Source organism: Numenius arquata, chromosome 12, assembly GCF_964106895.1.
Source record: "Numenius arquata chromosome 12, bNumArq3.hap1.1, whole genome shotgun sequence".
Taxonomy (NCBI): Eukaryota; Metazoa; Chordata; class Aves; order Charadriiformes; family Scolopacidae; genus Numenius; species Numenius arquata.
In genome coordinates, this window is record NC_133587.1 from 37,990,859 (window position 1) to 38,005,607 (window position 14,749).

At 43.4% G+C, this 14,749-nt stretch overlaps 1 protein-coding gene across 4 annotated transcripts in view; it reads right to left on the reverse strand.

Moving 5' to 3' along the window:
* Positions 1-1,785: 1,785 nt before the first annotated feature.
* Positions 1,786-14,749, reverse strand: part of GALNT11 (polypeptide N-acetylgalactosaminyltransferase 11) — a 52,280-nt gene continuing 39,316 nt past the window's right edge. For 2 of the 4 annotated variants that reach the window (XM_074156885.1, XM_074156886.1), the window contains 3 exons: positions 12,322-12,426; positions 3,380-3,517; positions 1,787-2,611 (listed from right to left, as the gene is read on the reverse strand). In XM_074156885.1, the coding sequence (XP_074012986.1) occupies positions 2,480-2,611; positions 3,380-3,517; positions 12,322-12,426 (375 nt within the window). In that variant the 3' untranslated portion in view covers positions 1,787-2,479. Of the gene's footprint in view, positions 2,612-3,379; positions 3,518-8,997; positions 9,952-12,321; positions 12,427-14,749 lie in introns of those variants that run through there. The other 2 variants (XM_074156884.1, XM_074156888.1) reach the window with 2 other exon arrangements.

The window sequence follows — 14,749 nt, forward strand, 5'->3', positions numbered from 1 at the left end:
CCCCTCGTGTGTTCAGATTCCGAGCACTGACCTGGCTGTGCGGCTGCAGCGCTGAACAGACACGGCCAAAAAAATCTTCCACCGCAGAAACGACTTGACACTGACCAAAATCCCGTCACCTCTGTCTGTTCCTGGAAACTGGGACCGGTCCCCGGGTCCTGGCAGTGGATGGGTGTATGGAGGGGCTCAGCCCAGCCCCACCAAGGCAGGCTGCAGCTGCCAGCCCAGGCAGGCAGCGCTGCAAACTCAGGTATCCCTAATTTTTATATATATATATATATATATATATATATATATATAAAGATGTATTATTTATGTAAGAGTGAGGCAGAATATTTATCTTCTTTAATATTAAGGAACAATCCAGCTGCAACTCAGTGGTCCATCAGTTCTACGTTCTTGTCTATTAGTGCAGGCTCACAGACCACCTGGATTGAGCTGGTTTTTGATGACAGCCTCCAAATGTCCTCACCAGGAGCAAAAGGTCAAAAATTGTCTGGGGCAACAGAGCCGGGCTGGAACTAAAGCAAGGTCCTGCCTTGCCTGTTTGAGGATTTGTTTGGGCTTTGATTTTTTAAAATTTTTTTTTTTTTTTTTTTAAAGACAACATAAAGGCTACACAAAAAAAAGACAGCGCAAGGCTACTGCAGAGCAGATTTGCCAGCCAAACCAGCTTGCAAAGGCTACTGGAGAGCCTTGGGCACAGCTGGGAGCAGCTGCACCAGCAGCTTCACACTCCTCGTGGGAGCAGTCGGGGTTAATCGGACGATTAACCATTAACAATTAAAGGATGCTGCAGCCCATCCTTTCACCCTCAACAAGGACTGGAATTAATCCCCCACGCGGCAGCCACCCCAGTGTCCCCCCAAGGCAGCGGGTATTTGTGCGAGGACAGGCAGCAGCCACACAGCTGCTCAAGGGGCTTGGGTGGTTGTTGTTAGAGACTTTTTTTGGTAGGAAGGAACTTGGCTGGTGCGTAACTTAATTATCCCCACGGTAATGCTTTATCTGGAGGAACATCCACTTCAGCCTATTGTTGTGGCTACAATGAAACCCCCCTTACCTGGTTCCTCCCTGCGGGTGACTCACTGCTTCCACCGCTGCTGGAGGAGGCGAGAAGCTTCAAAGCGGCGAGGGACTGCTCTTACCTGCTCATTTTCCTTCTCTTGTGCTTCTGCCCCCGGGGTGGCTGCCCTGGCAGACGGCCGAGGGACCCAACGCACTGCCACAAGTGAATTTCTCTTCTCTGCAGGAAGGCGGGGTCTGTAATTACTCCAACGGTATCATTATTTGCCTCACGCTGCCCAAAACATCACTAACTGGGTGCCGGAGCGTTCGTGCGGTTGGAAAACGTTTCCGCTGCTCCAGGGAAAGGGCAAGGCCGTCCTGGCGCTGCCGGCGGCCGAACCGCCGCCTTCCCGGGGAAGGGAGGTCCCTGCCGCGTGGGGAACAAGGCCAACGGGGCTGGGAAAAAACATGCTGGAAAATAAGAACAGCTTTTCTCTTCTGCAGCAGCTTCCAGGCACTGACAAAGCATCCGGGGCTGAGGCGGGAAGTCAAAGAAAGGTAAACAGTGAAATAAACGAATTTTTTGGAGAAAAAAAAAAAAAAAAAAAAAAAAAAGAGAGAAATTATCTGTCAAACCTTCCAAGACATGAGAGAGGGGGAAAGAGGCAGCTGTGAAGAAAAGGGAGAGAAAATGAGGGAAGACCCAAATTGCGTGAACATCATTTGCATCAGTCTCTCGGTGCTTTCTGGTCCAACAGCTACACAGAGTAAGGCCGTGCAGGTTAATAAAAAAATGATACTTTATTTTAAATGCAACTACTGTCATGAGTCATCAAAATAGACTTTGTAATAGTTACTTTCTTTTAAATATGAGGTGACGAATGACAGCTAAGAATTTAAACTACATGAAATGGCCTAAAATCGCAAATTAGAAGAGCTAAATTTAAATATTACAAATGACAATTTTCAGAAGGAAAAAAGGGAATAAAAATATTTTCCAGAAAAAGTAAAAGAATTTGGCCAGTAAAACCGTACTAAAAATGTAAATTAATGAGATACTGCACATGAAATACTTGAAGAGGGCTCCTTTCTGTCATTGTCATTTAAAAGAGTCACAAAGCTAAAATCTCACAATTTAAATTACATTGCTCTAACAATTTCTCTTACTTAAAAACAGTTCAATAATCCAGGAGAATCCAAGGAACCGCCGATAAATTGCACTTCTACATGTTGTTCTGCAGTAGGGCTGCTGCTATTGCTGCAGCACCTGACCAGGGACACCGTGGTGGCCACCTGGACCTTCTCATGCACACAGCTCTTCAGGGCAGAGTATTTCTAAAGGGTCCGTGCAATGGGCGGGCTGGGGGTAGCAGCTCTGGGCTCCTCGCAAAGCCCTCCAGAATGACCAAAAATCATGGCTGAAGGGGAATCGGGTCTCAGTTTAACGCTTCTCAGCCGCATCCTCGCTGGCTCAGCTCTCAAAGTGCCACTGCTGAGGAAGGGACCCATCACAGATGGCCATGGTCACGTACCCTTTGTGGCTAAGTGGGTCTACCACCTTCATGCACTGCCCCACGGAGACCTGGTAGAGGCGGTTGTTTTTCTAGAGGAGAAAGACAGATGGGATTTATTTATTAAAACTTTGGTTCTACTGCCCTATCAAACTGATGCTCAAGGAGAGGGGATGCTCCTTCCTGACAGGGGAGCCTTTCAGCAGCCTCCCTGCCACAACACGCCCACAGCAGCAGCACTTGAAAGCCAGAGCACAGCACATCCCATAACCATGAATGAACCTTGAAACCACGAATGAACCATGAATGGCCTTAAAACGAAGGCTCTCACGCCCTTACAGGGACCCAGTTCTTATTTTGTTGGTACCACAGTCTCAGTGGTGGGATGAGCAAAACTATTCCCAGCCCTCAGCAGAAAGGGAGCCATAAGGCTCCAGTGCACCTTCAAGCACAAAGCAGAAATTCCCCCATGGACTGCTCCTGCCTCCCAGCCCCGCAAACACAACACAACAAAGAGCTGTGGGGTGGATTTTGTTCTCTCTGGCACATTCCTGTGAGCTCTAAGCGCTGCGGGTAGCTGTGACAAGCAGAAAAAAAGGCAGAAACCTTCCTGTGTTGCAAAGGAAAAGGCCTGCATGTCCCAGAGCTCACCAAAAGCCTTATTCAGGCTGAAATATGAAATGCAGCCACAAAAGCCCCTGCAACTTTTGTTCAGGAGGCCTGGACCTAGGCTGGGCCCAATCCAGTACAACTGACTTGGTACATCAGAAGTTTAGTCATAATTAAACTCAACCCTGCTATTGTCACTTACTGAGACAGTAATTACAAGCAGTGTGCTACATGCCAGCCACTCCGCTTACCCCGAACGTCCACTGCTGCGAGCCGCCGGACCCATGGCATTTCATGAGACGAGGTGGGTCGGAGGAGCGAGTTTCCGAAACGTCCAAGCAAAGGAGATTATTTAAAATCAGCTCATGATCTTCGTTGTAAACCCAGACCTGAAAGAGAAGACAAAAGACCTTGATCCCAGTGCTTCAGGGCAGGTGCCTTGCATCTTTTGTTCAGCTACAGAGGAGGCCCTTTAGCATCTGGACGTCAGAGATGGGCCTTGCAACACCCACTGCCTCCTTGCTGCCTTTTGTTCCAGCAACCAAAATGCAGCTGCAGCGCTCTGTTGCCTTCCCAACACCACACAGCGTTACCCCAGGCACAGGCGCTAAAAGCACCGCTTGTGATTCTGCTCCTACTGGTTTTAAAATTAAGCAGCCCCGATACGTTCGTCCTGTCCAGGCAGCTAGACAAGATAACGCGACAGGCAAGCGGTGGATCTCCGAGGAGGTGACTAGCCACTCTCTGAGCCAAGTCATTGCTATTTTTTGAAGAACACAAATGATGGGGGGAGAGGAGGGAGTTTGCACTTTGTTTTAAAAGCTTATAAATGAATTTTGAGCTTGTAGATGCTGAGTGATGAGAAACCAAAATCAGCTGTGCCAATTCTGATGCCAAATGGCCTACATTAGACCCCACACTGATCCCAGGGTCCTACTCCTTGCAGCTGGTGGCCTAGTGCTCAGAGATCTTTACTCAAGTAGATGATCGCCAGCACCCAGGTGCTAACAAAACCTTCCATACTGCTCTCCAGGGAGTGAGAAAAATTGCTGCTTCACCATTCCCGTGCTGAACCTACCTGCTCCATAACTGACCCATTTATGGCCTTGCTCTGCTCCCCAGCCAAACCGCTTTTGCTAGCTGTGCTGGGCTTACAGGGAGACCACGTTTCACACCTACTTTGTTTTGGCTGAACCAACGTGAAAATGTGTTGATCTGGACCTCAAGAACCTACACACCATCTTAGCAGCTCACACGGTGGTGGGAACTGAACTCAGCCCCTCTCTGGGGCTCACCTGTATAAAGCAAGAATGCATTGGGTCACATTTGCAGCTGCCCCTCATAACTGTACCAGAACCTGTACCTACGGGCATGGTAAGTTCTTCTGCTGCACTCTGCTTCCAGCCCTATTTAGCTTTCACACACAGCTCAGTGCTGCAGTAACCGTCCCCACTGTGGGATTTATTTTATTTTTTTTCCCCACTAAGCCTGTGTGAGTTTCACACTCAGAATATAGAATATCAAATTCCAGGCATAAAAGGCCAATGAAACAAATTCTGATTTTTACCATTTTTTTTTTTGTCTGATGGAACTAAAAGCAGCCTGCTGGAGGGAGCTGTGATCCAGGACACTGCCTCAGTTGGACGGCACGACTGAAAAGCGTACAGCTCGCTCATTATCACGGCAGGTGTCCCAACACAGTGAAGGACTCCTTTGAGGAATTGCAGGTACTGCATTAAAATTTGCCCTAACCTCAAGAGTTCTGTGCCTTCCAACATATTTTTTCTGTTTAAACCCTGTCATGAGAAAAAAAGCATGGTGAGATTAAAGAGGAGGAGAGAATGGAGAAATAGCAGGACTTGCCAGAAGAGTATTATTATTAAAAGAAGAATAACGATGGAGTCAAATCCAAACAACAGATGAAACCGGTAAGAATTGAGAGAGAAGACTGCAGTGACACAAGAAGCAGACCTTTAATCAAAAGCTGAGTAATGGCAAAGAACACATAATAGCGGTTAAACCTTGTGTGATACTTCTCCAGAAAGGCTTATACAAGATGGCCAAAATTCACCTAAAACTAATTATGTGTTTGGTGTTGCAAAGAAAAGAAAGAGGAGGGAAAAGGCCCGAATTTGGGACGCTCTATGGTTCCAAATTCAGGTTAGAATAACAGTGTGAACTTGCGGATGATTAACAGACTCAAGCACAGGGAAAGCAAAGCCACCCCATGGGGTTCTGGTTATATAACCCTAAGCCTTTGCATACTCCAAAATTTATTAACTACTTTGCTGCTGAACACCAGAAGGACAATGTTTAGCTCTTGCTGTCGCAGGCTGTCAGGAGCAAGAGCCCAGTATAGGAAGGAAACATCTCCTGGCAGCCAACACCACCAGTATCTTGTCTACAAGGAGAGTAAGCTGCTCTCACTTTCTTTTTGTTCAGGACTTGCTTGGGTTCAGGCTCAAGCACAATTTCACAAGTCTATAATCAGTCCAGTGCCTGCCCAGGATTTGTACCTCACTTCTGAGGGATGTCTTGTTTTATCCTCCTATGTATTTTCTACTAAAAAAGCCCATTTTAAAAATTTATTTTATTGGAAAAAAAGAGGAGGTGCAGGCTATTTTCCTCCTGCATCCACTTTCTAACACCTAGAAGAACCTCGCTGTCAGATTTCAGTTTCTAAATGGAATTGTGTCCAGGTCCCACCACAAAGGAAAGCAGCACCTTGAATTGCTGTCCCCCAGCAATGACTGAGGACTGATCTGCTCCACAGCTCTAAGGAAAACCACTGGCCATTTTCACTGGAGTCAAAGAAAAATACGAGGATGCAATTAAAGTATAATGAATTGATTCTATTTTCAAATAAAATCTAAATGGCAGATGTTATGGAAAAACCTCTCTGCATAATGAAAATGATCAAGTTTGGGGTTAAAGAAGTGATTTAATTTGGTGAATGCTGTAGGACTAGCCTCTTTCCAGCAGCTCTTTTTTCCCCTGCCTCCCAACGCAGGTAGTAGGATAAGAGCAAAGGTGCAATGACCCCTTCAGTCTGGGGGTGCAGTGGCCCATTCAGCTGCTGACTGACCCTTCTGAGGTCCTAGATGTCCCCAGAGTACCTAGAGATCTCCCCTCAAGCAAAGCATTTCAGATTTGGCAGTACTTAGATGCCTGCCCAAGTCTCCCATCCATTTCCCTTCAACCTATAGGAAGTCCCCCAGACCACCGCAGCTGCTTCGACTTTCCCACAGCAGAAATGGAACCCATAAATCCAGGGTAAGCATTTTCACTGCTAGAGCAAAGCCAGCGCATGTATCCTTCTGGTCACCCACAGACAGATGCACAGCATGTGCTAGAGTAAGTCTCATGGCCAAAATAAGTGGGAGGAGGTCCAAAGCACAAACTCTGTCAGTATGAACTTTTTTTCTTTTTTTAAACACAGGTGCAGCTTAGGAAGAACTGGATTTTTAATTTAGTCCCCTCAAAAAAAAGGTAGTTCAGACTATTTAGAGATTGAAGACTGAGGGTTCCTAGGGCTTCCAGTATGTTCAGGATTTTACTTCACCCCCATATAACACAAATAAACCACCCAGTCTTCTCCTGGATTGATTGCTGATTGATTCATTAATCTCATTTACATACAGACAGGTAGGTAGAAACAGGACTTCATTTCATACACATCTTAATGAGCAGTTTCAGTTGACTACAGTTTAAGTGCATGCAAGGACAGTGTTTGACATCGCTGCAGGTTGGATAATGGAGCATTTTTGCTCTCTCATTTTACTAATATTTGGATTTCCTAACTGGTTTCAGTTACTGGTTGGTAAAGGAGGCACGCTCTTCATTCCCCCCACAAACCCCAAAATCCCAGTGATGCCCATCTGGGATTATTTTTTATCATCATAAAGAGACACAGGGCTGTGTTACTGACCTTTTTTGTGTGTGTGAAAGATGAAATTGTTCTTACAGTATGATTAGTTCATGTGAATAGATAAGAGCTAACTGAACTACTTTGGAGGAAATTCAAGTGAGGAAAGGGCTCAAATGGTGCCTCATCATCTAGGAGGACAGCCCACACTATTATTTCCTTTTGAAACACAGAGTTGACTGTAGAAGATTTTGAGTGCGGTGTCCATACAGACAACCGTATTAGAACAAACCCTATCACCCGACCTAGGGAAAAACAATAAATCCAAGAATCTGTAGTAAGTAGAAAATGGAAGCTCCCAGTTCCTAGGGAATAAATATTTCAAAATGATATGAAATAAACCAGGAAGCAGGAGCCTACCCTTTGGCTCTCAGAGTGCAGTGGAGTGTAGCAAAAGGCACGGCAGGCCAACTGGCAAAGCTTTGTGGATATACACTCTTATTTGGTCTGCAAATTGCATTAGCACTAGAGGAATGCATTGAAGAATGTCAGTAAATACAAGACAGTAACTACTACAGAAACAGCCCTTTGTGTGAAAGAAAATCCCTGCCGTGAGCCACGCCAACCGGAGAAGCATTGCAGTACTTTCATCAGTTACAATCTGTTGCTTAGATTGGCACTATTGTATTATTCAGACAGTTTTTAGAAGACAAAAATTCAGCTTAAGAGCACAAAAAAGCTGCCTCAGCACTGAGGAAGAGATGTGCCTAGCAATTTGCATCATCACAGCTCTTTGCGTACACTTCAGCTCCTGTTATCATGGATAACAATGACATCACAGCGCCAAATGACAGCAAAGTTTGCTGGTCTATAATCATTATTTTAAGCTATTGCTATCCCAGAAACCCAACGTCCTCCTAAAGGTGGTTCCAAAGCAGGTACATGCTTTGTGTTTCACAGCTCCGTGTGTCGCTGATGTTTCACGAGAATTTGCTGAGGGATCGAAGAATTGTGTTTCTCCAATAATTTACAGAAAAGCAGCACGTAGACTTAACTTGCAGGTCTTCACAATCACTCTAGACATGCGTTGTGTCAGAAAAGCAAACTAGCAGCCATGATCCAGAGGTTTAGGGAGAAAGATTTTACAGAACTGCACATGTGAACACATCCTTTTAGACTCTGACTCTTAAAGAGTTTGTAAAATACATATGCTTACATTTATAAAGTGCTACAAGAGTGTTAACAGAGCTTTTCTGAGACTCCCTGCTCAAATGAGTTACCTCTTAAAGTTCCAGAGAACAGATGCACACGCTTAGACACCTTAGCACCATCCCCAGCTTTTTAAAGCTTAATATGTTGCTACGTAAGAGAAAGGTTAAATTATTGAAATAAGGCAAACACACAGAGGAGAGGTTATAACAACACAGAAAGTAAAGCTTCGGAGTCAACCCAGTGTATTTGGAAACAAACAGTAGAAAAAATCCACATAATTCAGTGGACTTTAGGAGGAGAATTTTTGGAAAAGGATCTTGGCTTTAAGCATTTAGGTCAGGAAGAAGGCAAGCACACATTAGACACATGACAAACCCAATCTTCTTTCAGCTGTTAGATCAGAAACTTTCCCACTAGTTAATCCTGTTGTTGGCCATTATACTTCATTCCAAAACCTTCCTTTTTAGTGTTCTTTGATGCTTCTCTTCCAAGTTTCTCAGTAACTCCTTCTACTCCTTCTCCTTTAGGGCAGTATCTAGGTCAAATCCTGCTTCAGCATCCTTGTCTCCTAATCACCACCCAATTAACCTTGCCATGATGGTTTTGGGTAGAAGCCACACCACATAGGTTTTTTACTTCCACTTTTGAGACATCTCAAGTCTCCCATCATGATCTTTCAAAGTGCTTAAATACTTTCTATCCTCCTTTAACACCCAAGTTTTTGTGGTGTGCACTACCTCGTACATCCTCAGTTTTGTTTCCAGAAAGAGGTCACATAGACCACTGAATTTCAGGAAAGTGTTTACTTCAGCAATCTTGGGAGTACTGTCACACGACCATTCTTCAACTACAAAGTTTCTCATTCCATGTTAGCCTTCTGTGTGCAAACTGAATATTCAATTTTTCTGCTTCTTTTGTCCCTTCAGACCTTTCCACACTGACCTCCAACCTTCATTCTACTAGATCCTGTCACCTCTCCCACTTGTGCCATTTCTAACTACAAAAGTTTTATCATTTATTCCTAAAGTTGTGATCAATCCTCAGTATTATCCCATACTGAGTATTTCTATTCGAGTTAATGAAATGTCCTAGTTTTCATTATAGCTTAAAGACCCACAGTTTGGAATATTTCCTAGCTGTATCCCCTCTGTGAGAACCACTTCCCTTATTGCTTTTTCTTTCTATAGCAAAAAGCTGAACTGAGTATCACTGTCATGTCAAGGATACTTTGATGTGTTTGAGTAATTTTTAACTTTACTTAATGATGATCTTCTAAGTCAAATTGGATTAAAAGTATTACTCATAATGGTGATACAACTACAAGTTTCACAACATCTGTTATTTCTTTTAAATCAAGGAGTTAAGTGAGAATTTGAAATTTCTTAGCAGCCATGAAGGCTAGAGAAAACAAAGCAACCATAAACTAAAGGCAAACCAGACCTGCTTCTAAGGCCAATCTCATGACTTCAGTGAGTTTGCTTTCCCCCCACATCTACTTTTCAAGGTCAGCTCTCACATGCATGAATTGTCTGTATTACACAGAAGACCATTTTCCAGTCAAAAGATTACACAGATCTTTTTCCAACCAAAAGAACCGCAATCAATGAGTTTTAAGGCAGGCCAGTGTTGTTTTCCCAGCCGTTTACACGTTTTCCCGGGTAGACTGCAGCTTGCTCCTTCAACTTACTGAGCAGTAGAATGTATTTTTCAAGGGAGGGCGTTATCTATTCACAGAGCAAAAGCAGCCTGGAAAGAAATAAATAGTAATAACTTCTTCTTGTTCCTCAGGGAAAAATTACCCAACATCAAATGAGATTAGCACCAAGTGGTATCAAATTAGTTCCACAGAAAGCAGGGTTAAGCTGTGGTACTCGCTGCCACAGGATGCTGAAAGCTTACGTGAGGTCAAAATACAATTAGACACTCATGAAAAACTAAAAATTCTACAAAAAATACCATCTTTGGCTCAGGAAAACACTAGACAAAGTCACAAAAATACTGCTCGCAAAGTGTAGGTTGCTATCTTCCAGAATAACTGTCCGTACTGCGTGTATTAACCAACACACACTTAACGTGCTGCCAGTGGGCATCCAGGGGGCCTGCCTTTCACCAGGCCCAACCCAGGCTTTCTGATTAGGCCAAAGGCATAAACCAGATGGTTCTAGAGCAAAAATCAGCTGAAAATGCCAATGGGTTGAATGCTACCAGAAACAACAGGTAAAAGCTTCCAATACTCTGGAAGTTTATTGCTATTTTTATAAGCAGAAGCTGTTGAATAAGTGTCATCTTTGTCTACGTTGTCCTCATGTATCTAGTGCAAGACTGTTCCAGAGGATGGGAAAGCAAGCTGGCTGAATGCACTCTTGGGATTTATTAGGAGAACAAAATAAGTCTAATGGCAGAAAACCAGTGTTAACATGCTTGGCTGGAGAACAAAATCACCGAGAAAGAAGATAGCACAGCCAGTTTTTTATGAGAACCAATTGCTTAATTTACCACTACTAAACTAGATTAACGAGAGAAGAAGCCAAAGACCAACGATGTGAGCATTAATTTGACTTTCTCAACACCAAAAGGCTAACTGAAGTTTCTAAGTCCAGGAAGAAAATCAGAAAAAGGTTTTGATAAGGAAAAACAACAGACTTCCTCCTCCAGCCATGTGCAAATTCACTACTAGAAATATTGCAGGAACGAGAAGGGAAATGGTAACTGTGATGACTCCTCTCTTCTCACTGTGGACATAATGCCCTGGAAGTCATTGCTGCTTTCTCACTCAGACTGAATGGCTCAGAAAGCAGCGTAACCCCTTTGGCACTGTAGAAGTATAATCACTGCTACCAATCAGTTATGATTACATTTACACAGTTTTTACACGTACAAGACTTGCTGACTTTCTTACAGCTAATGGAAGAGATCACATAGGAAAACCTTCATTCCCATTTCAGCTTAAATTCATCCACCTTTAACACAGGAACGTACAATTCGGTCATAACGATGATTACTCAGTAATCCAGAAGCAAAGTACAGTGTATCGCTTGGTCCTGTCTAAGTGGCAACTGCAGACCATGTGTATAGAGCCAACCACACTTACCCAGACAGTGGCTAACACCCCTCACACTGTCCTCCTCTGTCACATTCAACTGGTGAGAACACAGAGAGGAGGCAGAAAGTCCCATCAGTTGACAAAGCACACAACTTTCTCTTTGGGACTATCACAAATCATCCTGCTTCTACTGCTGCAGTTTCCATATCCTGAAAACTCCTGCCCATTTCATGAAGTACTGCATTAGACTAGCACAGTCTGCCTTTGGTAAAGCTACTCTGCATTACATCCCGTGCTCCATCTATTTTGTGTCTTTGATTACTTTTCTCTTTAAATGAGATCTAGTTTTTAGACTTGGGTCCCACGGGCTCTTAAAACATAATGTTCTCAATGTAGTTCTTAGCTAGGTAAAAATCTTTATGGCGTTGGGTGAAGATGTCTCTACCCTGGAGACTGTTAATGTAGGTCCTGAAATTCTGTTGCCTGAAAGGATAGAAGTCGAACAGCAAAGGCTTCATGTAATATAAAAACATTGGATTTTCACATCCATCCCCAATTAATCCCCAGATCAGCAATTCACCTGTAGTCAAAGAATTTTCTAAATTCTTTAGAATAAAGTCCTTATTTAACGATAACAACAAATCATCCATTCACCCTAACCTACAGCCATCCAGCAGCAGAAGACTAATTGTACAGTACACAAAGAACAGCAGGCCAGGAAAAGGCTGCCTTAAATCCCAGTATGAGGAAGCGACTGAAAGAGCTTCTACAAATTCTGAAGTGTCAATCAGTGGATTATGAACCTGTCAGGAGCCACTTAAGGACAGTCTTCAGCCACACACAGAGATTCGTGCCATAAAGATAGGAGATTATAATATCTAACCCTCAGGATTAGCAGGTACAGAGCAGTAAACTCCACAGTCTCCTCAGCCAGCCTTGCAGTTTGGACAATACTTGCAAATCCACCCGCTTGCTGATGAGACGTTACACTAGGGCATTTCGCCAGCAGGAAAACATAGTAACAACTTGTAAGGTGTGAATATATATATTCAATATAATCAGGAATATCATACCTGGTTTTGATCGTTGTAGTCACATTCCCGAACCACTACCAGGCCTCCTTTCTGACTTGGGTGGCCCTGGGCAACCAGGCATTTGTTGGTTTGAAGGTGATACAACTACGAAAGGAAAACAGTTTGATGGACAGAGTAAACAACAAACATCACATACCAAAGGGAACAAACAGTAATGCTTTGGAAGCCCTAGAACTCAGTGTGCTCATTAAAAAAAAAAGACCCCTTGCAATACAAAAACCACCCTTTCTTACCTTTTAAAATACCATTTTGTTTTTCAGATATTTTGGAGAAAAACCAGCATCGAATAGTTCCATTTTGCTTTCTAATTACATCAAGATTTCCCTCTTTGTGGTACAAATGAAGTACACATACCCTAGCTCAGCACATGCTGGCCATACTCTGTCAAGTTTCTTTCCCTTCTTCACTCTCCATGAAAGTCTGAGGCCCCAGATACTCACTAGCTCAGGAATATCGACTGTACTGTATGAACTATATTTTACTACAGTTTAGCTTAAACATAAGTCTCCTCCTACAGCCTCTCTTCATGAAGCAGGACCACCTCTTTGAGAAAGGAGAAGGAATTACTGAAACGCAAACAAACAACTTCAGAAACTTATGTTGTTTGCAAATTGATTTTCAAGAGCATTTAGGTAACTGAAAAGCCAGCATTACTAGCTATGTTATTTTAATGACAGATCAGGTAAGAGCAGCAAGTTTTACAAACACTCAAATGCTCATTCTAGTTCAAATGCACTACCTTGTCTGATTTGAAGTAATGTTGTATCAGAGGACTTCATTCAGGAGAGGAGCCTGTCTTACGATGCAAAACTAGAAGCACCTACCATCAAAGCAAACAAGGAGGTTCTCGGCCAGTTAGCAATCTCTCCTGGTTTGGGCAATGATGCCCACCCTAAAAGTCACCGCAGAGGTTTTCTAGAGTCTGAAGACTAGGTTGTCCTATTCCAACAGTCAAGGATCATTAAGATCTTGATTTACCCCACCAGAGTTACTTAGCGAGACAAAACACCTCTATTGTGGCTTTAAATTATACGTATGCCCTGAACTTACTGCCGGCCAGCAGAAGACTTCTTTTCAGCCTGATGCGGTGGGGATCAGGCTATTCTGGCAGCAATTGCTGCCTGCACATCCAGAACTGCACTGCACACAGCCACGGGTACAAAGGGAAAGGTAATTACTCTAGCAATGGCCGCAACTCTGCCGTTTCCTTCCCCACAGCAAAGAGCCCTGCTCTCTATCAAGTGCACGGGAACACGTTTGACTGCATGTGTGGGAGACAGCAGGGTCCCAGATCTGGCATCCACATTAAAAATAATTATTTGCAATCTGGAGCTGAATGTAGAGAAAAAAAAAGAGTTTGCTGTCCTGGACTCAAGGCCAGGCTGATTAATTGGTTAGCTTCATTTTATGATGAAGACATAAATAGCTGTCTCTGCATTTGTATCGATTCTAGATATTTAGAAACGAAAAGACACTTCCAGTAATAAAAAGAAAGAACTGTTCCATCACATGATAAAAATTAGAGAGCGCAAATACCAAATCATATTCTTCATGAAACGCCATTTCTGGAAATAGCTGTCCCAAGGCACATCAACAGCCTCCTCAAATGCACCATGTTTCTCCTGTTCCCTACATACATCTGAAACAAATTACACAAAACCTTCTAAGTAACTTTTCCTCACACCCCAGAGACTTCTAGGAGAGCTCTCATTTTCATCATTCCTCACTCAACAGAAGGCTTTCAAACTATACAGCTACATGAGCTTTACATGATTTTTGTCCTTGTTTTTATTGGCCATGATGATCAGCATTTGATAACACCGTTAAGAACTGTCACAATCAGTGATCATTACAGTTCTTCCCAGCTGTCAAACCAGCACTTATCTCTGGCCCAATTAGTTTTTGAGAATAAACTGGGATTTGGAGTGATTCATCCCAAATCCTAAAGAGTCTGGCACGCAGTGGTGACACTGGCTGATCGTTCTGTTCCTTGTAGGCATCTGGAAATAGTTTATACAATCATCAGAGCCAAAGCTGACTCTCTCACACAATGCTGGGTATAATTCTTGAACCCCAGAGAACCAAGCCAAAGAACTGCATTTTTCTGTGTCTTGTCTCCCCCTTCTTAAAGGGTGCACAAAGTTTTCTCCAAATTAAAACATGGGAAACTATTGCTAGGAAGATTTCCCCTTAAGGGTTGTTGAGGGATTCAGATCCCTCAAGTAGCCTCCCCCACATGAGCAATTCTTTAGTTACGTTTCTGTGTGAATGAACGCAGAAAGCTATTAAATTTAATGGGAAACAAAAAAAGGTCTGACTAGGGGAATAACAGCATTTAACAACTAGGGGAATCAGCCCATTCTATCAGCTTTATTCAGGGAAACTACACGTTTGCCCTAATAAATAA